Below are 22,120 nucleotides of genomic sequence, written 5' to 3'. Positions count from 1 at the left end.
GCCTAAAATGATTTTGTAAATGTGTGCAGAAAAATAGTTTTAACCACTTCATCCCCAGAAGATTTGGCTGCTCAAATGACCAGGCCATTTTTTTGCGATACGGCACTGCATCGCTTTAACTGACAATTGCGCGGTCGTGCAACATTGTACCCAAACAAATTTGACGTCCTTTTTTCCCACAAATAGAGCTTTTTTTTGGTGGTATTTGATCTCTGCGTTTTTTATTTTTTGCGCTATAAACAAAAAAAGAGCAACAATTATGAAAAAAAACACAATATTTTATCATTTTTGCTATAATAAAAATCCCCAATTTTTTTTATTTTTTTAAAAGCTAATTTTTTCCTCAGTTTAGGCCAATATGTATTCTTCTACATATTTTTGGTAATAAAAATCTCAAAAAGCATGTATTAATTGGTTTGTGCAAAAGTTATAGCTTCTACAAAATAGGGGCTAGAGTCATGGCATTTTTATTATTATTTTTATTTTTTTACTAGTAATGTCAGGATCTGCGATTTTTATCTGGACTGCGATATTGCGGCAGACAAATTGGACACTTTGGCTCATTTTTGGGACAATTGACAATTATACAGCGATCAGTGCTATAAAAATGCACTGATTACTGTATAAATGTCACTAGCAGTGAAGGGTTTAACACTAGGGGGCGATCAAGGGGTTAACTGTGTTCTCTAGGTGTGTTCTAACTGTAGGGGGGATGGGACTGTCTAGGAGGAGCGAGAGATTGGTGTTCATACGATTTGTCTCTACTCCCCTGAAAGAATCGGGATTTGTGTGTATACGCGCACAGATCCTGGTTCTCGCTCACGAGCGATCGCGGGTGGTCGGCGGGCATCACGCCCACCGGATACTTGCATCGACTCCAGGCACACACTGCTTGCCCATAGTGGTCAAAAGGCGAAGCGGTATAAGGTAACATCGTTTCGCCCAGCCGTGCCATTCTGCCGCATTAAAACTGTGGCGGCTGGTCGGCAAGCAGTTAAAAAAATTACTCTGACAGTGAAAGGGTTAAAAACATAATTTTGTGCATAATTTTGTGCATGCTTTTTAGTACACTTCTACATTTGTTAAAGGGCAAAACTATAAATGAATCCTATTTTACTATAGACTTATTTAAAAATGATAACAGTAGATTGCTGCAAATCCTGGCAGCACATCACGTCCATGTTCAGCAGCTTAGCATGCTCTAATTAATGAAACATGCCTTTTGTTGGTTGCTATAGGCTACTGCGTCTGTCTGCCTGTAAGATATTAGCCTCTAGATTTAGTATTTGCAAACCCTTATCAATTTCAGATTAAATAGTAGGTGCATTGATTTTACTTAAAGTGCTGTTTTTACCAGTGGTTCTCTCCCCGGGTCCTTTTTATGGGCAGCGAGTTAAATATATTGAGTGTGCCTCATGTCAGCTGCCAATTATATCTATTTCTCACCTGCAGAGTGAAATTACTGTCCTAATGATGGACTCTGAACACAGTGTCAGCAGTAGGTTCTACTTGACTATTATAGTTTGCACTTGATTGCTGGCTGTGCATGGTGAAAGAGCAACCAGTCCACGTACGGTAATGATATAAGGCTGTTTATATAGCGACTTGAAGTCATCTATACTCAATGTAAGTATATAAGTCGCTCTGTAGGAAATGATTGTTAGAAGGAACTATGTATGTAAAAAGTGATTAGACTTAATTAACTCTGGGGTGTTAGGGAACACTGTAAATTCAAATTATTGTATTAAATGTAATTCTCTGCCGTGAACTACCACCATGCACCTTGTTAGCTGGCTTTGGAGTTATAGTAGAAAACATGACTTGTTTCATTAGAATAAAGAAGTAACTTCAATTATTGAAAAATGGCTAAATTGAGTACAGTCGAAAACGATTCAATTGCTTTGGCTTATGGCAGAGGTGCCAAACTCAATTTCATCGTTGGCAACATCAGCAGTATGGTTGCAATCAAAGGGCCAGTTGTGTCTGGAATGCTCTACGTACAGAGTGCAGGGATCAAGTGTGCATTACGTACAGAGTGCAGAGTTCAGGTGTACGCTATGCACAGAGTGCAGAGTTTAGGATTACGCTACATACAGAGTGCAGAGTTCAGGAGTTCGTTATGTACAAAGTACAGGGTTCAAGGGTGCACTATGTACAGAAAGTAAGGTTTATGGGTGTGCTACTTACATAGTCCAGGGGGTTGCTATCTACAGAGTGCAGGGCTCAGGAGTGCTTTATGTAACAAGTTTAGGGGTGTGCTTTTTACAGAGTGCAGAGTTCAGGGATGCGCTATGTACAGAATGCAGAGTTCAGAGGTGCCCTGTGTGCAGAGTATAGAATTCAGAGGTGCTTTGAATACAGAGTACAGGGTTTAAGAGTGCGCTACTTACAGAGTGCAGTGTTCAGGGGTGTGCTGTGTACAAACTGCAGGGTGTGCAAGCCCAGATATCCCCCCCCACCCCAAAACTATGTACAGAATGCAAGGTTTATGAGTGTGCTACGTACAGAGTTCAGGGGTGCTCTGTCTACAGATTGCAGGGTTCAGGAGTGCACTTTTTACAGAGTGCAGGCTTCAGGAGTGCACTTTGTACAGAGTGCAGAGTTCAGGGGTGCGCTGTGTACAGAGTGCATAGTTCAGGATGTCAGGGCTGGGCCTTTAGCAGCTCTCTTCTCAGTGCTCAGGCTGTTCAGCTGTCTGATAATTACCAGCCACTCATTACTTCCACAATGACTCACCTGGTTACCTGCCTCATTAGTCCAGCCTACAGCCAGCCCTTTTTTGGCTATTAATGCCGGCCATACACGGTTCGAATTTCGAAAGAATTTTCTTTTGAAAATCGTATCTAAGAATTTTCGTATAAATTTCGCACCATTAATGGGGCTGCAGCAACAGCCAATTTTTGTGCGGAAATCAAATTTGAGGAATCGGACATGTTGGAAATTTTTTGGAAAAACTAACGATATTCTAATCAATGATGGGAGAATCGTGCGAGAAATGTAATAAGAAAAGAAAATTTACGGAGAGAAAAGAAGATTCCCGGCCACAAAAATTATTTTCTGTAGCAACATGAGGTGAAATTGAAGGCTTGGTCGGCCAAATTTCGAAAATCAATGGTGGCACCATCGGATCACAAAAAAACAACTTTCTGATTTTGAAAAGAAAATTCGAAATTCGGTATGGCCTGCATTAGGCTGGGTTCATACTAGTGCAAATTGGATGTGGGATGTGGGTTTCCCTGCATTCAATTCACATGTCAGGAGACTGTGACCAACTCTCAATGGAGCCAGGTTCACACATCTCCGGGACTGTAGTGGTGCGTTTTGCAGTAGAGTCCTGTGTGTCTTCTGCACTGTCTCAGGTCTGAATCCGGCCAAAAATTCGGGCCTGATTCATCCCTGAAATGGAGAATGGGGACGCTCCTGAGTGAAGTGTCACCCCTCATGACAAAAAAGGACACAGTCTTCAGACCTAGCATCACAGCGGATCAGAGATTGGTAGCAAAACTACGTTTCCTGGCAACTAGATGAAGTTTTGAAGACCTCAAGTTCACCACTGAAATCTCTGCCCAGTCGCTAGGCTGCATCATACCTGAGACCTGTCAAGCTAACATAACAATCAAGCAATACGAATACTTAAAAGGTAATGACACAGTGCTTTTATTTTTAACTCTCAAACACTGCACAAGAGAGCTTTTTTTGGTAATCTTTGCATTTTGAAGCTGTAAACATATGAGAAAGCTCAAACTAGTTCATAACATGTCAAACTGACAAACATAAAATTTTTTAAACCAAATGTTTTAAATCAAGTGAATTTTCTGCACTTGTATAACCGTTAGTGCATTCCTTCCATTTGAGATGCTAAATGTATTTTTCTTGCAGCAAACTCAGCCTAAGTAGACCCCAACTGCAGAAACCCCAACTAAAATGGGTCGAAACAGTGTATGCCAAAGATGGTCTCAATAGTCTTTGGAGCATACTTTCCATAAACATGAAAGATCTCGGTACATATGAATAAATTGGGGCAGGAAATGTGGTGAGGTAAATTTGTCCACCATTGCTCCTGAAATATAAAACAACTCATCATTGTACAGCTGCCAAACTACACTAAACAATACCCTAGAACAGGTGTGTCCAAACTTTTTTCAGAAGGGCCAGATTTGATGAAGTGAACATGCCTGAGGGCCGACCGTTTTGCCTGACAGTCTTTAAACCATTAAAATTTGGTTTAAGTGTGTTCGTCCGAGCACTAATACAATGCCCAACAATATTTCTCTTGCCTTTGTGGCTGTGTGTGGCAAAGAGATGAGCTTGGGCATATTATTTGGATATACCATATTTATTGGCCTATAACACGCACCTTAACATTTGAAAGGAAGTCTTAGGAAAAAATGTTACATTCTAAATAAGGAACTGTGAAGCAAAATCATCAATGCAGCCTAATCAGTGCCCATCAATGCAGCCTAATCAGTGCCCATCAATGCAGCCTAATCAGTGCCCATCTGCAGCCCCACCATTGCCATGAATGCAGCACCCCCATTGACATGAACGCAGACTTCCCATTGCCATGAATACAGCACCCCTGTTGCCATAAATTCAGCACCCACGTTGCCATGAATGCAGCACCCACATTGACATGAATTCAGCACCCAGATTTGCCATGAATGCAGCCCCACCATTGCCATGAATGCAGCACCCACATTGACATGAATGCAACACCCCCATTGACATGAATGCAGCACTCCCATTTAACATGAATGCAGCCTCACCGTTTCCATAAATGCAGCACCCACTTTTGCCATGAATGCAGCAAATCCCTTTGCCATGAATGCAGCACCCACATTGCCATGAATGCAGCACCTCCATTGTCATGAATGCAGCACCTCATTGACATGAATGCAGACTCACCATTGCCATCAGTGCAGCCTGATTCATGCCCATCTGCAGCTTTGGAGGAGGCAGGGAGGGGGCAGGACGAGTGTCAACAAACATACAGGAGAAACTCCTGTTTTTTCGGTGGCCTCTTTAATAAAAATTCCCACCTTCTATGATGGACAGAACAGTTGTCCAATGGCAGTGCAGGAGATGGGACTTCCTTTTACACAGGCAACCGTGTAAACAGGAAATTCTCCAGTAGGTATAGCACTTGCCCCGCCCCCTCCCCGTTCCCTCCAAGGCAGGCAGCATATATATCCCTGAGAGCTCAGGGATTTGTTGGGGGCCACTAAAGATATACATGTCAAAATTACCAGGTGGGCCACCCAAAACCAGTGCTGGAGTTTGGACCTGCCCTAGAACTATGGAAAAAGAAAAGGAAATACCCCTTGGTGGAACTTTAAAGGCACTACTTCAATAACGAAAAAAAATCGTATGAAAAGAATAATTTTATTACAAAGAAAATTAAAAACCGTCATTGAACATGTGGTAAGATCTTCCTGAACCGACGCGTTTTAGAAATTCTTTCCTTCATCAGGATTCATATAGAGAAAATTACATCTGAGAAACGACAAAATACAGCATGGTTAGTAATTAATATCACCATCACCAAAGTGAACCTACCGCATTACCACATATATAATTCACTTACTTTTAATTCATTGACACTGCATAGGCATCCATATAGTTAAAAATAGGAGTTATGCAAATTCACGCCTGGTCCCTCACAGGCATCCACTCAAGGGTCTACTTAAAGTCTCCTGGGCTGATGGAAACAATGCCCCCCCAAATATCCCAAAGTGGTGCCGAAAAACACTGTATCCTGAGCCCAGTCACAGCGCCTGTGTGTGTGCTGGGGTCCAAAATGTAAGTGACCTGGAACACCATTCAATAGACTCACCAAAAAAACAAGTATATATCCCTAAAAAAAAAGGGGGGGGGGACTATGTGAAAAATAACCTACCGAAACACAAAGATAAACTATAAACTTCCATTTTAGCCACATTTTAAATTTGTGTGCTTGGATTTTTAAAGGCCAATGTTTCATGATTTTCTATTATCCTAAACCTAGAAAGACATAGGCCTGCCTAGAAAAAACCTGGTTTAAGCAAAGCTGTCTTTAAAGTTTGTGCAGCCAGTCACCTCTACTATAGTTTTGTGCAGACACAACAAGGCAAATATGCATGGACACATATGGTGGTAGTGTTTTCATGCACCTAAACATCCCATATGTGGACATGCACTCAATGCACTAATAGTAGGGGTGTCTGCCATCACAAACTTTAAAGATAAACTCAAACCAGGTTTATTCTGCAGGCCAAAATCTCCAGGCCTACTGATAATGCTTGTCAAAAAAATTGTTTTGAAAACCATGAGAGATATTTAAAAATCATTGTTTGATGGATGTATAATGTTATGTAAAATGTGACAATAATAGTTAACATTTTTGGAGGCCATTAAATAAAAACATGTACAAAAAAAGTTTGTAAAACTATTTCTTTACTTTATCAAAAAAAAAAACAAAAAAAAAAAAAACAATTGCAATAAAGTTTTAATATTGCATATTTGGTCTGTTGTACTAGTTTTTTTACAAGATGGGTATATCATGATTGACGAGGTTGCAGGTTATATAGTTGGTGGTGTGTACTATTTGGCATGACCTTTTGACGTGAACGTTCTTTGGCACGAATATTTACCTTCCGGGTTAAATGTTTTCCAGCCATGCGCAGTAGCAACCATTTGTTTTTTCATGGACGAATAATGCATTAACCTTGCAATTTATTGTTCATACAGCAGAAGTTTTCCAAACTTACCAATCGTTTTTTTGCTACAAATGCATCACAACCGATTAACGATTTGTGCCCATTAACTGGCTGAAAAACTAACAAAAGTGTCTTACTGACCGATTTTCGGTCTAGTTTATGGCCAGCATAAGTTTAATTTAGTAATCTATACAGCTCAACCACTAGAAACTATAAAAAAACAATGCATGTTTTGGTCAGAGTTCTGTTCTAACTTCTCTAATTCATCACTAACCTTAAGTTAGTGACAAACATTATACAGTAGACACAAAGATAAGGCTGCACCATTCCAAGTCCCAAGTGTGTTCCTCCAGTTCCTCTCAGCATCGAACATTGGCTTCAAAAGCTGATCTTGCTCAAGCAAAAATGAAGAGCAAAGCTGCACTTCCATAGAGTCTCACCATGCAGTTTGGCTTCCGACATAGTCTCTGTCCTAGGCCATGCCCTTATGACACTTTTCACTCATTTGGGCTTATTCGTAAAGGTAGCCTAGGGTGGGGACTAAGTTGGAAGCCAACTGTTTTGATTAAACTTCATGGTGAGACTTTATGGAAGTGCAGCTTTGTTCTTTTGCCTTACATTCTACAGATTATACATGCAATAAGAAAACCTCCTTGAAAGGGTCATTCCCCCTAAAAGTGATAGATGTGTTATAGATAGTTCTGATGGTTTCCCAGCTCCTCCTGCACATATCTATTGTGCCAGTGGGTCTGCCAATAATAATAATGAGCCAATTAGAATGTGTGAGCAGAGGTAGCAGCTAGCTCCAATACTGCCCAAAAGTGTCAGCTTCATCAGGACTCAATCATCTCATAATAAATATAGATAAAATGGCCAGTACACCCTGCAATTTACAGCTTCCTAGATCTATTTTTTCTGAGTAAGGCTCAATACTTATCGGCACCCCCTCGTAAAAGTGTCTATACACATCTGTCATTCTTCTAAGCCAAGTTAAAGTGTTTTTGTGAGCAAAAAAAAAATTGCGTAGGAAAATACTTGTTGATCTTGCAGAATTCTAATGAGCTCCTAACATTCTGCTGTTTGCAGACAACCCTACCTCTGCTACTCTGAAACCATTAAACAAGTTGTCAGCCATGCCTGAGTACTCCCTTGCTGGACTACAGGACTCCACCTTCCCCTGCTCCTCACAGGTCACTTTCCCTGTGCATACATTTATTTATTTTGCAGTGAAAAAATGTTGCTACCTTGACTTCCAAGAGCCTGTCTATACCCGTATATGGAAAGGACTGTTAGGAGATGCAGTTTTGGTATGGGTGTGCCCACATCAGTAGGAACTGACATGGGACACCCTGCTGATCTCCCCTCCAAGCAACTGCCTCTGTTTTACAAGCCTTGTGATGATATCACAGGCAGTAACGCTGTTTCTCATTACATATGTAGAAAAATATGGTGTATGCTTACTGTGCTTCAGACTTTAGGGTGGGCAGACCATGGCCAGTTGGAGTAGAAAATGTTCCGGCATCACTTGGAGCCAATCATCGTTGATGCTCCATCATTGGTGTCAGTTGGAGAAATAATGCTCGGCCCTCGGGCTACAGCTTGAAGATCACTGCTCTAAAGGGGTAGAGGGAGGTTTGGGAGTGAATTTGGTTAATGGCTGGAGATCACCTTTAGACAGCTGAAGAGGCCACATTCTTTACCCTGCACACTCCCTCCGTCACTGTCCACCTAATCTTCTGGCACTTCGAGCTATTGCCAGTCTCTTGGAGCCATCTGCGCAACATCTCCCACAAAGCCTCCCCTCTAAGGCATTACCAACAGCAATCACGCATCTGCTTCCCCCTCAAACAATGCAGCGTTAATACCCCCTCAGTGTACATGGAAGAGGCAGATGAGTGACTGCAATCAGGAGTGCCTTATAGAGGAGCCACTCCTGTACTGAATGAGCATTTAACTCTTGCAGTGTGGGGGAAGAAGTTGCCTAATTCCTGGAGTTGGGCTTTAAGACCAGAATGCATAAGTCATCCTAGCATTGCATGTAGGCTCCCGTAATATAAATCCACCCCTGCATAGTCATCATGTTGTAGTAATAAATATCCTAGCAGAACTTACAGCTCACCAAGTAAACACTGTCAGTTGTGTAAATTACTTTTTTTTTTTTTTGCTATGCTGAAAAATCAATTGTGTTCCTGGAATTCATGGGGATGTTGAAATCACGCTGTGCTTATGATATGTCAGGAAAATGCTTTTGAATGAACGTAATTGAATATATTCTTCATTCTGTTTTGCAGGGTTTCCACGAGGAAGAGGATGAGAGCTTGGTTATACCACAGGAAGCTCAGGAAACAGAAGTGATTCACTATGAATATCACGTCCTCTACTCCATCAGCTACCAAGTCCCTGTACTCTACTTCAGAGCCAGCTTCTTGGGTATTAGTTATCTTCTATTACTACTGCTAATATTAATCACAATCCCCCTCGCTTTATTATTACCCACAACCTTTTTACTTCCTTTTTGACCTACTTATGGAAGAATGGAACATCTAATTTGATTGCTGCTGGCAACAGAAAAACATTTCTTTACAATAGGCATTTTCATACGGTGCCTAGTATATGCATTACAATACATGTATTCTCTAAGGCTGGGTCCACAGTGGTGTGAATTGGATGTGGGTTTACCCGCATCCAATTCGCATTTCAGGAAAGTGTGACCGGCTCTCAATGGAGCCAGTTCACACAGCTCAGGGATGGATGCAGACTCCTGTGTCCTGTCCTGTGCGTTTTCTGGTCTGTTTCAGGTCTGGATTCAGCCAAAAATTTGGACTGAATTCGGACCTGAAACAGTGAACAAGGACGCACCGGACCCCCTGATGCGAGCCGCTCTGCACAACAGTGTGAACCCAGCCTAAGCCCTCTTTTACACTGAGGGTGGGTTTGAAAGCTGCACTTTCACGATTTCAAAGCGGCATTTCAGTCCACCTTCGGGGTGATTTGACAGACATCTGTGCAGGTTCATGCACAGATGTCTATTAAAATTGCCCCTGAAGTCGCCAAAAGTAGCCCAGAAACTATTTTTGTGAATCGGCGCAGTGCCGCAATGTTGGCAACGCACCAATTCCAATTGTGCTATTGCTGGCAATAGGCTCCCATTTGACATGTTTGCATGCCAAATCGGCCAAATGTGAACGTGGCTAAAGGAATGACATTTAGGGGTTGATTTACTAAATGGAAAAAGACTGCACTCTGCAAGTGCAGTTGCTCCAGAGCTTATTAGATGAGCTGGAACTCTGCTGACTTCCATCATCCAATCATGTGCAAGCAAAAATTATGTTTTTTTTTTATTTTCCTTGCATGTGATTGGGTACTTATTGCAAAGTGAAGCTTTACCTCGTTTACTATGCTCTGAAGCAAATGCACTTGCAGAGGGGAACTACACTTTGCACAGTCTATTTGCCTTTAGTAAATCAGCCTCTAATGCCCTATACACACGGTCGGATTTTACGATGACAAAATCCGTCAAATTCTTTCAGACGGATTTTGGCCCAAACTTGTCTAGCATACACACGGTCGCACAAAGTTGTGTGGCACTTTGTCCATCCGAAATTGTCTACACATGATCGGAATTTAAACGATCGGATTTTGTTGTCGGAAAATTTTAGATCCAGCTCTGAAAGTTTGTGTGTAGGAAAATTCAGACGGGAAAAAGTCTAATGGAGCCCACACACAATCGGAATTTCCGACAACACGATCCGATCGCACATTTTCCGTCAGAAAGTCCGACTGTGTGTACAGGGTATTAGCGTTTTAAGGTAGTACGCTTTAAAAATTGCCATAATTTTTTCAAATAAAATACAGCTTTCACTTTTTTGAATCCTTTATTGCATCTCAGTGCTGCTGAATGTTTGCAGCCTCTTTGCAGCCACATCATGTTTAACCAGTTGCTGACTGCCTTATAGCACATTTACTGCTACAGGGTGGCTGCACGTGAGTATTGAGCATGAGTGCGTGCTGCAGGAGGCTCGCTCCTGCTGTGATTCTATACAGCGGTAGTTGTTCCGCAGGTCTGCGGACCCAATGTCTGCAGTCACCTGCTGATCGTTCAGAACACAGGCAGGTCGCCGTTCTGTCAGTAGGGAGGGCATGGATCCCGTGTTCCTGCAAATCAGGGACAGGGATCTATGCCTTCCACTAGTACAAGCACTTCCCCCACTACAGTAGAACACCAGCTAGACACACAACCTTTTGATGGCCTCTGATGTTAACTCCTTCCCAGTAAGTGTCTTTAGTACAGTGACAGTGCATATTTTTAGCACCGATCACTCTATTAGTGTCACTGGTCCCCAAAAAAAGTGTCAAACGTGTAAGTTCGTGTCCAATTTGTCTGCTGTAATATCGCAGTCTGTGATCGTTGCCATTACTAGTAAAAATAAATAAAAATTCCTTAAATATATCCCATAGTTTGCAGATGCTATTGTGCAAACCAATCAATATACGCTTATTGGGATTTTTTTTTACCAAAAATATGTAGCAAAATACATACTGGCCTAAATTGATGAAGAAATTCAATTTTTTTTTCACATTTTTTATGGGATATATTTTAAAGCAGAAAGTAAAAATGTATTTATTTTTTTTCAAAATTGTCGGTTGTTTTTTGTTTATAGCGCAAAAAAAAATATGTAGAGGTGATCAAATACCACCAAAAGAGAGCACTATTTGTGGGAAAAAAGGTAAAAAAATGTATTTGGGTACAGCGTTGCACGATCGCACACTTGTCTGTTAAAATAATGCAGTGTCATATAGCAAAAAATGGCCTGGTCAGGAAGGGGGTTAAATCTTCCGGAGCTGAAGTGGCTAAATGTATGCACTCTAGCAGCTGCTGTATGTCATTTATCGGGACAAGTTTCCCTCAGAGGAATAAGTCCATGTTACATCAGCATGGCCACTTATAGTTCCCATTGGTAGAGCATGTGAGGGGACTGCACAGGACCAGAATTAGAAGACAAGGACAGAGAGTTGTTACCCTATGACAAGACGTGCCTGAACAGACCTTAATGGTCTGATATTACTTAGTCATTGAAAGTGGCAGATTGAAAATTACTTTTGAAATTACATTAACAAGGTAAAGCTTATATGAGACTTTAGTGGCTGGATTTACATATGCTTTAAAGATGAACTCCAGAGTCCAGGAATATGTAAAAGGCACACATAAATGTATCTCTGATTTATAAGTACCTGAATTTGACTTGGTATTAGCCTCTTGCAGTCCCTGTACAGTCTGCGCAGCAAAGCTCAGAGAGGGGGTGGGAGAAACTGCACAGGCATGCTGCATTGCAAGAACTTTTCTGATAGGAGGATAGAGCAGAAGGACAGAGAGATGAGCGCATAAGTATGCTGCTTCTCTTTTCACTGTGCAGTCATAGTATGGGGAATGAGAGGAGACCTGTATGTGAAAGTGGGATTGCAATAGAGAAAGATCATGTCCCCTCTCTGCTAGACTCGGGTGTGCTGTGGAGCAAAGCTGTGTAAATCTCAGGACTGGATGGACATAAATAGTAATCCTTTAGCAGTTAAAACTGCTCTCAGTGAAGCTTAAAACATCTAAAAATACATACAAAAAATTGTGCTGGTAGGTGCAAAATTAGCTGCTTGCAAAAAACAGTCAGACGAACTGTGTAATAAGATCAAAAGTAACTAAATTGCCAGGCTGTAAGTGATGCTGTAAATGCTGCTATTAGAAAACAGAAATAATCAAACTACTAACAGTGCAATACAAAAAATATAAAAAAGTCCAGTGACAGATGGATATAAAAAAAAAGCATAGATATTTCAATGGTATAGCAGTCCCAATTGTATGCAAAGACACCACTGTGCTGTTGAAAATGTTATGTTGAGCGAGTACTTGTGATCACAAAGTGTCACCACTATTGAAAGTGGACTCTTTCTTGAACACATAGACCCTACAGAGTCAAATTAGCCTGTAAGCTGAAATCTCATTATAACAGGGGTTCACCAGATGCCATGTAATAGGAATCCTATGGTATCACACAATCTCCGATGTATGTTGTCATCCATGCGTTTCCAAAATTCACCATAAAATTAAAATAAGGAGACCCACATAATGTAAAATTGCATTTTAATAGGATCCAAGAATACATAGAGCTACTCACAATGTTAAAATAGATATGCAGAGTACATGCAGAGTTAATACCTGGGAAATGTTGTAAGTAATCCAAATATTAATCAGTACAGACAGATGTGGTGAGGTTACATGTGTTAGCTCCACCCCCAAATGTGTTTTGTCATAACTGATGTCATCAGGGGCACAAAGGTCACGCTAGTCTCCATGGCAGTATATATTCTATTTAGGAGGGGAGGTCTCACTTCTGCCTCAGGCTATCCGAGCTTCAATTTTATTTTAAAGTTGTTGGACCGGCCTGCCCAGCCTTTAGCTTAAAGCAGTGGTTCTCAACTCCTGTCCTCAGGACCCACTAACAGGCCAGGTTTGAAAGATAACTGAAATGCATCACAGGTGATATAATTTACTGCTCAGTGGCTGCAGTATTCGAGTCTGCATCTCTCCAAGGTAATACTTAAAGTATTGCCCGTTAGTGAGTCCTGAGGACAGGAGTTGAGAACCACTGGCTTAAAACAACTGGAGTTTAGGGTAAAGCCTATCTTTGTGACACTGCAAGACACTGGGGAATTGTAAAAATATATATTAAAGATGTGTGCTAAAACAGTGCTTTTATTATTATTTTTGTTATACATCATTTACATAGTGCCAACAGTTTGTGCAGAACTTTATAAAATGCTATAGTGTAAAGGCTGTCCATGGCAACGAAATCAAATCCTGCCACTGGATGTCCAAAGGCATAAATAAAGTCCAGAGGGTGATACCACAATAGACTTATAACTGAATTATCACTTTTTGCGTGAACTGATCCTTTAACCCCCCTGACAGTCTTCCCGAGGTTGGCTCGGGGTGGAATTGTTGTACCATTAGCGGTAACCCCGAGCCAGACTCGGGACCGCATCGCTGGATCCAGGAGGAGGTTTACTTACCTTCTCCCTCAGATCCAGCGTTGTCTCCCCGCTGTACAAGCGAGCCGTGCCTCGCTCGATCTATCACGGACCCGATCTCCGTTCCCTGCGAGCGTTAAAACAAACAAAGATTTCACCGCTCCAAGTCAAAACCACTGACAGGCTGCTAGCTCTCCAAATGAGGTTCCAGGTGCAGGCTGATTGCATAAGCCAAATGTGTAGAAACAGAACGAAACTCTGGATAGCCGCACTCCGGATTGTGTAAAAATTAGATGCCTTTATTTCTTCAAAATGCAAGTGCAAAACTTCATTGAACAAAACGTCACAGCAAAAAGGAACAAAAAAGGATTTTTGAATAAAATAGCTAACGCGTTTCACGCTACAAACAGCACTTACTCATAGCTGATGGCTATGAGCAAGCGCTGTTTGTAGCGTGAAACGCGTTAGTTATTTTATTCAAAAATCCTTTTTTGTTCCCGTTTTGCTGTGACGTTTTGTTCAATGAAGTTTTGCACTTGCATTTTGAAGAAATAAAGGCATCTAATTTTTACACAATCCGGAGTGCGGCTATCCAGAGTTTCGTTCTGTTTCTACACACCCTGCGAGCGTTGCGACGCACGGGGACGGAGATCGGCGCCAAATTAAAAAAGTGAAACATACAGTATAATGTAATCTTACAGATTACATTGCTGTATGTAAATATTTCACATCCCCTTTGTCCCTAGTGGTCTGCTCAGTGTCCTGCATGCAGTTTTATATAATAAAAACTGTTCTTTATGCCTGGAAACTGGAGATTGTCGATAGCAACCAAACTGTCATTTTACATCAAAAATGGTTTTAGACCAGCTAGAAAACAGCGATAATAAATTAGAATCACTCGCAGAATTGAGCGATAGTGATTTGTGGGGAGATCCGTCATCAAATGCTGAAAAGTAATGACAGTGACAATTCTGCAACTGAGCAAATTTCAGTGTTTTTGATTTGATTACATTATTGAATAATTTTTATTATTGTTATATTATTATTTGGTACAATTATTTATAGTTATTTATTATATTATAATTTATGATTTAATTTTTCAAACTTTATCATACCCGGGATGTCTGCTAGACTCTGGTTTGGACAGATTTAAGAGAGTTATTCCTAAGAATTACAGGACTACAATATAAAACGCCAAATTTTCATGCAAAATAATGGTACCGCTTTTAGCACCTAAAATCCGAAATAATCATACCGCCAGGGAGGTTAAAGGCCAATGTGCACAGACATCAAACTCAAACGTGTCAGAAACCATGAATCAGACCGAGACAGAAGTGAAGTAAAAATCACACTTGTTTAATAATAATAATAATAGTAAAAGGTAAATATAGTCAAAACATAGCCAGAATTCAGTAACCGGAATGGATAGTCGGACAAGCCAGGACGCCAGGGATCAACGTACTTCAGGACAAGCCAGGAAATCAGGAAACCAGGGAATTAGTGTAGTGGAACAGCAAGCAGGATCAGGAACCAGAAGGGACGTCAGCCAAGCAAGTCTTTAACAGGTATACAGGAGAGAGTTCCTGGATGTGTTGACAAGGCAAAGACAGAGAGGATCTGGACTGAGCAGCCAGCAGGACTTGACAAGCAGGATATCATCATCAGGTGAGTCACTGTGGAAAGATTGGAGCTGGCAATTAACAAACAGCTGAGTGGCCTGCTCTGAGAAGGAAGGGCTGAGCCCAGCCCTGAGAGCACCCCCTCCTTATCGACCCCTCCCCCTTGGAGGACCACCAGGCTTGAGGGGAAAACATCTGTGGAAAGCGCAGAGACTGGACCCTTTCCAATGCACCAGGTACTGTATGCACCCACAGAACCCATAGGAGTCAACAATGGACTGTACTTCATACCCCTCATGGTTCTCAACCTGTACTGGGTGAGGGCGTGGCACTGAGGTGGTAAAGCAGTTGCAAACCAAAGGTTTTAATAAGGAGACATGGAATACATTTGAGATACGCATATTAGAAGAAATGTCTAAAGTGCAAGCCACTGGGTTAATCCTGCGGAGAATACAGAAATGCCCAATAAACTGAGGTGCCAACATCAGTGAGGGAACATGAAGTCGGAGGTTACAAGATGACAGTCAGACCCTGTCCTCAACCTGGTAGAAAGGCCACAGGCAGGCGTCTGCATTCAGCATGGAGTGTGTACCTATAACTGGCATGTCACAAAGCCTCCTGAACTTGTGCCCAAGTGGAAGGAAGACCACGGAGATTCTCCTCTAATGCAGGAATGCTCTGTGGAACAAATGAGTCAGGCAACATGGAAGGTTGAAAACCATTGTTTGCCATAAACGGGGACAATCGGGAAGCAGAATTCAAGGCATTATTGTGAGCAAACTCTGCCCAAGGTAAGAGGTCTGACCAGTCTCCCAAGCAAAATTGGAAGCTAGTTTCTTAGATGTGGGCAACTTCTTAAGTGGAATGCAATGAGACATTTTCGAGAACCAATCAACCACAATAAGGATAACTGTGCCCTGAGAGTTGGGAAACTCCACAATGAAATCCATGGACAGGTGGGTCCAAGGTCTCTCTCCGTTGGGTATGGGTTGTAGGAGGCCCACTGGAAGGTTACATAGTTAGTCAGGTTGAAAAAGACACCACCAAGTCCATCCAGTTCAACCGCAAAAAAAAGGTGTCGTGGTGTCTTACTCTGAGCACGCACAGAACAAACAGCTACAAAGGCGTCTACATCAACACGTAGACTAGGCCATCAGAATTGTTGGGAACTGGCCTAAAAGAGTTGATTCTTCCCTGGGTGACCAGCAGCCTTGGGAGAATGGTAAGTCTGGAGCACGGCAGTATGGAGGCTCTCAGTGGCAAAGCAGCGGTCACAAGGTTTCTGAGCAGCAGAACCATAGCCAGAATACAATCAGGAAGACTCACTGGAGCAGGAACCGATTCCAACTTGGAAGTGGAGGAAAACTGTAGCGACAAAGCATCAGCCCTTACATTCTTAGTATCGGGTAAGAATGAGACTGTGATTGAAATGTGACAAGAAAAGAGCCCATTGCGGCCTTCTGGGAGAGAGGCATTTAGCCTCAGACAAGAATGTGAGATTCTTATGGTCAGTAAGAATGAGAACCAGCACAGTGATACCTTCGAGGAGATGCCTCCATTCCTTAATGATCGCTAACAACTCTCTGTCCCCGATCTTGTAATTGCATTCCACAGGTGACAATTTCTTGGAAAAGTAGCCACAAGGATGCATAGCGCTCTCAGAGGTAGGACGTTAAGACAGAAGGGTGCCAACTCCAGTCTCAGAAGCATCAACCTCAAGGATAAAGGGTAACGTAGGATCAGGATGTGCCAATACAGGAGCAAAAACAAAGGCAGCCTTGAGACTCTCAAAGGCCTTAACGGAGTCCGGAGACCAACTCTGTGGGTTACCGTCCTTTCTGGTCATATCAGTCAGGGGTTTAACCAGGGACGAGATGAATAAACCCCCGATAACAATTGGCAAAGCCAAGAAAACGCTGCAGAGGATGTAAACCCACGGGTCGAGGCCACTGTAGGACTGCTTAAAGCTTCCCTGGGTCCATCGAAAAACCAGCAGTGGAAATGATCAGCCCAGGAATTTAACCTGTTCACGATGGAACTCGCACTTCTCCAATTTACAATAGAGATTGTTTTCTCTTAGCTTCTGAAGCACATGACAGACATCTGTGTGGTGGCTCTCTAGGGACTTGGAAAATATTAGGATATCGTCGAGGTAAACCACCACACATAGCTGAAACAAATTTCGGAGGACAATGTTGATAAATTCCTGGAAAACTGCTGGAGCATTGCAAAGGCCAAATGGCATTACGACGTACACATAATGGCCTTTTCTGGTATTAAACACAGTTTTACATTCGTCGCCCTCCTTAATCCTCACGAGATTGTATGCCCCTCTTATATCAAGCTTTGTGAAAACCGTTGCTCTCTTGAGGCGGTCAAATAACTCTGTAATCAATGGAATTGGATAAGCATTCTTAATCATGAGACGATTGAGACCCCTATAATCAATACAAGGTCTCAGTTCACCACTCTTCTTCTTCACAAAGAATAAACCAGCACCGGCAGGAGACAAGAATTTGCAGATGAATCCTCAAGAAAAAGTGCCTCTGCAACATACTGGGCGGCACAGTGGTGTAGTGGGTAGCACTCTCACCTAGCAGTAAGAAGAGTTACTGGTTCAAATCCCAACCAGGACACTACCTGCTTGGAGTTTGCATGTTCTCCCTGTGTCTGCGTGGGACATGCAGGTAGGCTAATTGGCATCTGTCCAAAATTGGCCCTAGGATATGAATGGGGACCTTGGATTGTGGGCTCCTTGAGGGTAGGGACTGATGTGAGTGTGCAATGTACAGGGATAGGGACAATTGTAGACACTCAGGTTGAACTGGATAGACTGGTGTCTTTATTCAACCTTACTAAATAACTATGTAACTATACTCCTCCATAGCCTTATCCTCCGAGACTGACAAAGGGTAAACTCAGCCACGAGGGGGTATGGCACCAGGTTGAAGGTCAATTGCGCAATCGTACTACCGGTGTGGAGGCAAACTACCAGCATGACCTTTGTTAAAGACATCGCTAAACTTGTGGTCCTCCTCCAGCAGGGAGGAGAGTGAAGAGGTGCACAGGACCTTGGCCACCTTCTGAAAACATGTCTTGCTGCATTGTGGCGACCAGGAAAGAACCTCAGCATGAAGCCAATCAAAAGAGGGGTTGTGCCTCTGTAACCAAGGATAACCAATAGCCACTGGAAACCTAGGTAAGGAAATTACTTGGAATTGGATTATCTCGCGGTGAAGAGCCCCTACGGCAATGGGCAATGGAACAGTCTCATGAGTTACATGGGCAGGCTGTACAGGTCTCCCATCAAGAGGCTCAATGGCAAATGGAGTGGCACAAAGCTGCAGCAGAATCGAGTTCTTAGATACAGAGGCAGCATCAATGAACAGGCCTGAAGCCCCAGAGTCAATAAGAGCCAGTATCTCGACGGACAAGTCAGACCAAGAAAAGATAACTTGGACCAGGGGTTTATTCTTCTGGATAACTGGGGACAAAACAACGCTACCTAAGGTCTGTCCACTACAGGACCTCAAGGTTCGGCTCGGTACCAGGAGGAATGGGGGGTGGGACTGCAAAGCTCGGAGTCTTTCTCTGAGTCTTAGTCAAAGAGGATTGCAAACGTGATCAACCTCTCCAGCTCAGTGGGTATATCTCGGGCTGCTATCTCATCTTTGATGATATCCGAGAGACCATGATAAAAAGCAGCCAAGAGGGCCTCATTGTTCCAAGCAACCTCTGCTGCCAGAGTACGGAATTCAATGGCGTAATCAGCAACAGTTCTCGTACTCTGTTTGATGGACATGAGGCACTTGGCAGCAGAAGCGGAGCATGCGGGAATGTCAAATACCCTTTTAAAAGAAGACCCATACTCTGGGTAGCTCAGGACAATGAGTTTTTGCATCTCCGATAGAGCGTTTGCCCAAGGCTCTCTCAGAAAGCAAAGATATCATGAAACTTACTTTTATTCTGTCCATGGGAAACGCCTGGGTCAGCATCTCAAAGTATATCTCAACCTGGTTGAGAAACCCTCTGCATTAAACTGGATCACCCGCAAATTGCTGGGAAAGTGGAGCGGAACCAGACATACCACTTATAGAGGTAATACTCGAGGCGGTGCCTGCACAGAGACTGGAGCAGCAGCAGGGACAGCCTGCAACACAGGTTGTACTGGAGCAGCCACAGTGGGAGATTCCAGGTGAGCCGTGCGATTCAGGAGCATCTGTAACGCTATGGCAAACTGATCCATGCGGTAATCTTGCTCATCCAATCTGCAAAAAATATGTAAGTGGATTGACTGCATCTTCTGAATTCATGGTCTTCGCCTACTGTCAGAAACCATGAATCAGACCAAGACAGAAGTGCAGGAAAAATCACACTTGTTTAATAATGATAATAGTAAAAGGTAAACAGAGTAAATATAGTCAAAACATTGCCAGAGTTCGGTAACCGGAAAAAAGATAGTCAGACAAGCCAGGACATCAGGGAGCCAGGAATCAGCGTACTTCAGAACAAGCCAGGAAATTAGCAAACCAGAGAATCAGCATAGTGGAACAGCAAGCAGGATCAGGAACCAGAAGGGACGTCAGCCAAGCAAGTCTTTAACAGGTGCACAGGAGAGAGTTTCTGGATGTGTTGACAAGGCGAAGGCAGAGAGGATCTGGACTGAACAGCTTAAATAACCAGCAGGACTTGACAAGCAGGATATCGTCATCAAATGTGTCACTGTGGAAAGATTGGAGCTTGCAATTAACCGACAGCTGAGTGGCCTGCTCTGAGAAGGAAGGACTGAGGCCAGGCCTGGCAAAAAGCGAATCAAATGGTGCATGCTTTCAAGTACTTCGGAATTGCTTTGAATTTAGTTGCTCATGGAGTAGCCTTGAGCTGCTTCTGAGGTGCTAGGAGTTGCTTTTGCATTCACATTAACTTATTTGGACAAGAAGGGCATCTTGATGATGAGGATCATCTAGATGAAAAAATAAAGCCTGTGTATTCAGGATTGCATACAATATGTCTAATGCTGCTCATGTTGGTGTTCTTTTCAAACGCAGTGTTTGACAAGAAAAGGCTGCATGTGACCTGCTTTACCTGCAGTTCAAATTCACCTCTGTGGGATATGTTGCATCCAAAGAAAAGCATGGCAACACAAAGCTGGTCAAAAGCAGAACTGTCATGTCAGTGCAATTCCCAAACACCCATCAACAAGTTGAGCTTTTCTATTGCCTTGTTTGTGCAGGCTAAAGAGCAACTTCATTCCCCCCTCCCCCCACAGCGATAAATATTCTTTTAACCACCTCTTACATTGTATGGTGAGTTACGCTCAGTTAACATACTCGCACACCCAGCAAATCCAGTGTTATTCTGCTGTGAGAGCTGCTTGCTATGGGGCCAATTGTGTAGGCCTGTTCCCGAGCTGAGCTGTGTACATCCATAGACATACACAGCTCAGCTCTGCCCCCCACTTTTTCTTCACATGATTTGACTGACAGCAACAGGAGCCAATAGCTCTAGCTGCTCTCAGTAAAGCCCTAGAATTTAAGAGGAGAGGGGAGGCCGGTGGGGACAGCACTGGATCAAGAGTGGTTTCAGGTAAGTGTTTGGGGGGAGGGGGTCACAGACATTGGAAAGTTTTTTTTTACCTTAACCACTTGCCCTCTGGAAGGTTTACCCCCCTTTATGACCAGGCCATTTTTTTAAAAACAAAAAAAATGGACAATTTTGAAAAAGAACAATATTTCTTACTTTCTGCTATAAAGCATATTCAATAGCTTATATTGATTGGTTTGCGCAAAAGTTATAGTGTCTACAAACTGGATAGATTTATGGAATTTTTATTTTTTACATTTTTTTTACTAGTAATGGTAGCAATCCATGACTTATAGTGGGACTGCGAGATTACGGCAGACAAATCAGACACTAATTGCCATTTTGTGCTAAAAATATTCATTATCACTGTACTAATGACACTGGCAGGAAAGGGATTAACATCAGGGGAGATCAAAGGGTTAAATGTGTTCCTATGGAGTGCTAACGAACTGTGTGGGGGAGTTGCTTGTACTGTGGGGAGGCAGAGGTCTGTGTTCCTGCTTAGCAGAAACCCAGGATCACTACCTCAGGAGTTAGAGAGAAAGAGAGCGGCGCCATTCTGAGTGCAGTAAGTTGGTTAAAATCCAAGTTTAATAAGCGTTGGTTCAACTCACATTTCAGTAGATAAAATCAAGCATTGTTGTAGGCTTAGGCTCCTAATGTCCGATTGATGAAGGAGCACGCATGATTCGAACGCGAGCTCGACTACGCCTCCTGTCCACCAACGCTGACTTGCCTGCCGTGTGATCGTCCTCAGCCTCGGAAACCACCGGAGCCACCAGGGACTGTAAAGGCACCTGCCCAGCCGGACATTGGGAGCCTAAGCCTACAACAATGCTTAATTTTATCTGCTCAAATGTGAGTTGAACCAACGCTTATTAAACTTGGATTTTAACCAACTTACTGCACTCTCTCTCTCTCTCTCTCTCTCTCTCTCTCTCTCTCTCTCTCTCTCTCTCTCTCTCTCGCTCACTCGCCCCATACATACAGAGTTACTTCTGCTCGCTACAACTGGCTACCTACACTGATGCAGACCAGAACCTTTAATACAGGTCTGGTTCCAGCAGCACAAAATTGCCTTAGGGCCTTGGAACTGTCTCATATTGCACTAGTTGAATTTCTAGCGCTCCATTTTTATCCTAGTATCACTACCTCCCCTTCTCACAGAACAGTGATTTTACATAGGCAGACCACCGTTCTATC

The 22,120-nt window shown here is 42.7% G+C and overlaps 1 protein-coding gene across 2 annotated transcripts in view; it reads left to right on the top strand.

The window, feature by feature from the left end:
- ATG10 (autophagy related 10) overlaps positions 1-22,120 on the top strand; it is a 276,547-nt gene that overhangs the window by 166,048 nt on the left and 88,379 nt on the right. For both annotated transcript variants that reach the window (XM_077462452.1, XM_077462451.1), the window contains one exon: positions 8,987-9,125. In XM_077462452.1, coding sequence (XP_077318578.1) covers positions 8,987-9,125 — 139 coding nt within the window. The remainder of the gene's footprint in view (positions 1-8,986; positions 9,126-22,120) is intronic.

Source organism: Lithobates pipiens, unplaced genomic scaffold, assembly GCF_037356315.1.
Source record: "Lithobates pipiens isolate NorthernLeopardFrog02 unplaced genomic scaffold, aLitPip1_a1.2 Scaffold_3, whole genome shotgun sequence".
NCBI classification, from domain to species: Eukaryota; Metazoa; Chordata; class Amphibia; order Anura; family Ranidae; genus Lithobates; species Lithobates pipiens.
This window is presented reverse-complemented; position numbering and strand designations above follow the sequence as displayed.